Source organism: Haemorhous mexicanus, chromosome 5 (assembly GCF_027477595.1).
Source record: "Haemorhous mexicanus isolate bHaeMex1 chromosome 5, bHaeMex1.pri, whole genome shotgun sequence".
NCBI classification, from domain to species: Eukaryota; Metazoa; Chordata; class Aves; order Passeriformes; family Fringillidae; genus Haemorhous; species Haemorhous mexicanus.
Window position 1 is genome coordinate 32,012,143 of NC_082345.1, and position 6,065 is coordinate 32,018,207.

A 6,065-nucleotide genomic window follows, 5' to 3' on the forward strand; every position below is an offset into this window, starting at 1 on the left:
GGGCGTGAAGATGATGGGAATATATGCCTAATGTTAAATATGTCATTAAGTGCTTTACTGGGTTAGGCCCAGAAAGCTCAATACCTTATAGGAATGAGTTCAGAGTACACCATGCAGCAATGGCATAACAGGGAATTCAGCACCACAAATACCCTGGGCTAAGCCCCTCTTGCAGTGTCCAATTCAGAAATGCAGTGTGAGTGGAGAGGGGTAAGAGGATGTCTTGCCTAAAGGTAATCAGAATAATAAGAGAAATCTGAGAGAAGACAAGATCAGAAGGAAAACACACTGCCACTACTCCCTAATGTATATGCTTACTATAAATTGTATTCCTGCAGTGAAAAAAAATCCCTGTATTTTCAATTCCAACATAAACTGACAGTCCCATATTTGGGATCCACATACCTCATCACATCACACCTGAGCTCCTGCATTTGAGGGTACCCAGCAGAGATGACTTAGACCTGCAGCACCCTACAACACATGGTATCTGCAATGCAAAAGCCAGACTGACATTCAGCATGGTCCATCCACCACAAGCACCAGAGAGGTCTTGAACTTACAGTGCTCATAATGCTGCAACACATTCCTTTGCTCAAGACCAACACTGTCTTTAATAGACTGGACTTTAAAGCAGTGCTGTTTGCTGCCATTCCTACACATCCTGACAGCTCCATGCTATGAGGCACTTCTGGCCAGAGCCACTGCTGCAAGCTGCACACGGATGGACATGCCACACTCCATCTTCCTGTCAGCTCTGAAGCCCACGTGCTTCTGAGTCCAAGTGATGCCTTGTGAACGCTGACCTAGAACAGAGACTAGATGGAGCTAAAGAATAAAGCAGGTATTCATTAGAAGGCCTCAATGGACACACACACTTTGGGCAGCACAAGAGTCCAGCCAGGGCTACACCCAGGATGAACCCAAAATTGTCACAAAAATAGCTGACTGGTCACGGGCCCTTACACTTTTGTGAGTTCTGGTCCATTAGCATATTGGAGTTAATTGTCCAGTTATAGCTTTAGCTTATGAAGTCCCATCCTTCTTGTTTTTCTCTCTTCAGTCCACCGTTGTTTATGCTCTTGGGCCTGAAATTTGGATCATTTGTCCTTGGTCCCCAGCTGGAGAAGGAATTGTTTTGTCTACTTAGTCTGTGAAGAGAGCTTACTATCCCCTAATATGAAGCTCAGAAGTATACACTAAAGCAGTACAGAATCTGAAAAACACAAAAGCTTAAAGCCTGAGGCATCACAAGAACAGCATATTCCATGATTGCAGGGACTCACATACTTTGGTGAGAGACGGTTGAAGGATCTGGTCTAAAACAACCCAGAAGCAGCAGCATATGGGTCTGTCATCTCCCAACTTATTCTGCAATAGCCTAGCCTAACCTTCTGTAGTATAAAAAAGCATTAAAGCTGAACTACATGTATTTATTTCTATGTTTATACACCATAAGCACATTTAATTAGCTTTAAAAAAGATAGCTAATTAGCCACGTAATGTTATAGGTCATATTACTTCACAGGACCCACATGTCCTGCTATCTCACAAAATATTAAAATACCACTTTTCTCTCAGTGGCAAACTGCATTTCTTGTGCCAAAATATTACAATCAATAACTTCACCACAGGTTAGGACACAAGGTTAAGTAAGCAATCCTTTTAAAGGTTTTACGGTTGAGATTCTTCAACATTGTATCCAAATATAATCCAAGTTTCCAGGAGGGATGAGCCTTTTGGGACATGAAAGTAACTCTGGAGTCACAGGAGTCTGATCTGAATCAGACCAATCCTGAAACAAGTGGATCATTGATTTTTCATATTTAGACCCTGAGAGGCAATGGGGACAGGGAATTTCCCTGTCCACAGAAATTTGTGCCTCACCTTACCTGCATTATGTTACTCTATGAGTCTCCTGAAATCTCTTGTATGAGGTTTTGTAAAATGTTTAGAAAGGATCTACTGCCCAGGGAGCTTTCTTCTTCTGTTTTGTTTAGCAGGCTCAGAAAGCACTTTGCTAAGAAACTTCATGCGTAATTAGGAACAAACAATGCAAAATAAAATTCCAACAAGCAAAGAGGTATTTTGAGATCAGAATGAGACTTCAAATTCATCCCGGAAGTTTGCCTTGTGGGAGCACAGAAATCACACAGTAAGCAGTAAGTAGCACTGGAAATCAAAGGATTGGCTCTGGCTCCGTAGTGAGTTTCACTATTTACTTCAGCACAGTTGTCTCACCCACATACGGGGTTCTCATTCACAACCACGTCCTCTAACACTGGCAATAGTCTCACAGCTCAGTAGGGAGATGAGCAGACTGAATCACACATGCCCTCTGGTAGTCTGTTTGGAAAAAATCTCAGCACTGCGCTCTGCTATGAGTTAGATTTGGAAAGCCAAGGAGTGCCAATAAATCTACTGCACTTTCAAGGAATTTCGAAGAAACTCTTATTGTAACACATTAAGGTTTCAGAAGTTTAGCTGCTAAGACCCTGGATGGCGTGGGAACTCCAAAGGGCTTAGGGATTGCTTTATGATGCCTTGCTTGATCCCCTACCGTTCTCCATGATACTTTTCAGCAATCCTTTTGCCACAGTTCTGGAAAGTCTTCTGTGTCTAACTTAACCTAAAAGCATGGACAGGCCTTTCAAAAGCAGCTTATTCATCTGAATGACATTTTTACCCTCCTATTTAATATCATTTGTAGGTAATTTCTTTACTGCTGAGGCCACAGCAAAAACAGTAGCCTTGCTTATCCCACCCTCCACACACCCAGCTCACCCTGAAAAGGAGGAAGGAGCTGGAGAGAGTGTTACTGAAGTAGGTGACATGGGGAACTCCATGAGATATCACTGTCTGTGAAAATGTAACCACTGCAACAACAAAGAGATATCACCTATTGTTGTCTGCTGCACACATGGATTTGGGGAGGTGGCTGTGAGATCCCTCCCAAGCAAGGCCAGTCGTGAGAGACTTGGGAAATACCTACCACTGAACAAGCAACCACAGATAGCTAGGGAATGATAGGGATAACAGTACACACAGCCCAGTGCACAGAGCCAATTTGATGGGCTTTTTTTTTATTTCTGATGTAGCTGCAATGACATGAGATGTGAATGCACAGAATAAGATAGGAGATGCTTTATCTAGGCTGTATGGAAAATAAAATGAAAAATGACTAATCCTAGGCTGAAAAGGACACACTGAGGGAGAAGCCTAAGACTCAGGTCTGACCCAGGATGCCCTCAAGTGCTCCCTCAGATGTGTCTTTCCCAACAGGTGGGAAGTATACCAAAATCTGGGAAAGGATCGGACTTTTAGAAACAGAACGAGCTGGAGAAATCACTAGAGCTGCTAGAGCCAGGGCTGATGTGCAAAGCCTGGTGTGGCTCTGAAGTTTCTCGCAAACTTCACGTGCCTCCAGGTCAGGGACACCCCATGAGTCATGCACAGAGACACCAGCCACAACAATAACAGCGTCAACAAGGGCGTGCAGGGTGAAAGCTTAGCAAACGATGCCCAGACTTACACAGCTTTTCCCGTTCATATTGAAGTGCGTGGATGCACAGGCTTGCTCCTTCATCTCCTCCATCCCAAAGATGCAGACGGCAGTGCTGTTCCACGCCTTGGCGTTGTGGCTGTGGCGGAACACACCCACCCACCAGCCCCGCTCACCCTGGCGGACAAGGCTGGAGGAAATAATCAGGCTCCTGCACCCGCAGTCCAAATAGACGTGCCCTTGCAAAGTAAGGCCACCCTCTGAAGGGCGCAGCTGGCGCAGGACGGCCATGCTGGGCGGCTCCGTGTTATTGGCCAACCTGGCCTTCAACGTGTAGTAGGGAAAGAAAAGGTGATCCCCCCACTGGAGCGCGTCAACAAAGTGCAAAGGTTCCTCCCTGCGCTTGATGATGCCCAGCTCCTCCTTGGACTTCAGGTTGACCATGCTGCGCACCGTGATGACGGTCTCCTTGTCCGACTTCGAGGGCTCGCAGTGCAGGTGGTTCGTGTCAGCGCTGGTTGAGTAGGTGGCCGCCACGGCCAGGTACCAGGCGCCGGCCTGCTGAAAGACGACGCCGGCGGTGGAGCCGTCGGGCAGGCAGCTGACCACCTCGCTTTGGTTCAAGCGCTGCCGGTAGGAGGGCTGCTCCCACACCTGGCAGGCGCCGCCATCCTGGGTCCAGCCGGTCAGCAGGACGCCCACCCCGCCGGCCTCCTCGTAGTACAGCAGCAGGTTGCTGCGCATGCCGGGGGGCTCCCCGCAGCCCTGCCCCGCCGCCGGCACCACGCGGCGGCTTGGCCGCAGCTCGGGCCGCAGCTCGTAGAGGCAGCTGCCGCCCGCCACCAGCACGGCGCCGCCGCTCACCTCGATGTTGTCGATGGGGGCCCCCGGCAGCTCGAAGCTCTGGGGTCCGGTGGCGCCCGCCAGCGCCGCCAGCAGGGGCAGCGCCCAGCTGAGGGCGGGCGGCGGCGCCGCCATGGGCGCGGGCTCGGCTCGGCGCCGCGGGGCGCCTCAGGCGGCGGCGGGCGGCGGGCGCTGCTGCGCCATGGTGCGCGGAGGGGCCGGGCGCTGCCGCCGCTGCCGCCGCTTCTGCCTGCGCCGCGGCCGGGCTGCGCGGGCGGGGAGTTCCTCTTTCGGGGCGGGGAGGAGGGGGTGCCTGCACGGGAGAGGTGGGCCGGGCTCCTCCGGGAGGGCTGCCGAGCCACCGAGCCGCCGTGCGCCGCCGCTCCCCCTCCGCCCCCCGGCCCCGCCGGCCCGCCTTGCCGCGGACGGTGGGCGGCGGCGGCGCCGCGGGAGCCCACCTCGGCCGCCGGGTTGCCGGGGGCGGCCGCTCGCAGCGGCGCGGCGGGACGCGGTGGGGAACGAAGCCCGCCTCGCCCGGCGGCGCTCGGCACCCGGACCCGCACGGGGACCCCTCCGGGGCACCGGAGCAGGGGAACCCCTCCGGGGCAGGGCGGCCCCCGTGCGTTCCCTTTGCCTCGCTCCCGGCCCGGCTGAAGCCCCCCGCGGGCAGCGGGCGAGCAGCGGGGAAGGTGCTAAGCGGGAGCAGCCGGTGGCGCGGTCCGCTGGCGGATGCCGGGTGTGGGCGTGGGTCAGACTCTGCGGGGCTCCGGCAGCGCCCGCTGCGAGCCTGGAAACCCGTCCTGTCCCCGTTCAAATGCATCGCAGAACCGCCCCGCTAAACAGCACCCCCGTCAACCAGTCGGCCGATGGCATCTTGAGCGGGAAGACTGAGGGATCAGAGATCCCTGGTTAGATCTTGATCTTGCCTGAGGTAGAACAAAGGCATTCTCCCGGGTCCTGAGAGGGACACAAAAAAGCTGTCCCTTTCCAGCTGTGCCGCTGAGAGATGGACGCCCATCCAACGCGCGCTGGGGACAGGATGGGCCACGTTGAATGGAGCAACTGATTTACTTCATCTCCCATTCTGTCACTGCTGGCTGAGGTTCAACACAATGTGAAGTATAGGTCACATCCTGAGCTTACAGTAAATTACCGTTTTGCTGAATTTTAAATAAAATTAAAAGCAGCAAAGATGCCTTTCAGTGTTCTCTTTTTGATGCCTCTGGAAACTCTGGGTGAGAATGGGTGTAGGGCCCATTGCCATACTGAGAAGAGGATGTAATGTTCAAAACTGAGAAGTCGTATGACCCTCCATTGAAACTGCTTTTGCCTTGAAGTAGCTTGATAGCAGGAAAAAGTGGGACTGTAAAAATTAGAACAAAAGTAACCTCTGTATGAATCAGTCAAGTGCAACATTTTCAAGTAGGAATTGCAACAATGTTAACAAATTTTGATTCTCTTTCTCCACGACGTAGCCCAGCTGCAGTTATTGTGCAAGAATTGATGTTGCTCTGGTCAGCAAAAATATTCCATAATTTTCCAGTAAAAAGCGTCTAGGACAAATATTCCCATGAAATCCAGAGCTCTCCACAGCCCATCTGCCTATCTCTTGTACAGTGACTCCAAAACGCATCCAAAATCTGCAAAAATGTAGCAGAGAATGTGGAAGAGAATCATTGCACAATTTTTCCTCTTGCCAGATGCAAAGAGATGCTCTATG

The 6,065-nt window shown here is 51.6% G+C and overlaps 1 protein-coding gene across 1 annotated transcript in view; it reads right to left on the minus strand.

Moving 5' to 3' along the window:
• The window catches only part of PLXNC1 (plexin C1), a 70,540-nt gene extending 66,045 nt beyond the window's left edge, over positions 1-4,495 (minus strand). Inside the window, exon 1 of the mRNA XM_059846787.1 lies at positions 3,533-4,495. Coding sequence (XP_059702770.1) covers positions 3,533-4,480 — 948 coding nt within the window. The 5' untranslated portion in view covers positions 4,481-4,495. The remainder of the gene's footprint in view (positions 1-3,532) is intronic.
• Positions 4,496-6,065: the final 1,570 nt, after the last annotated feature.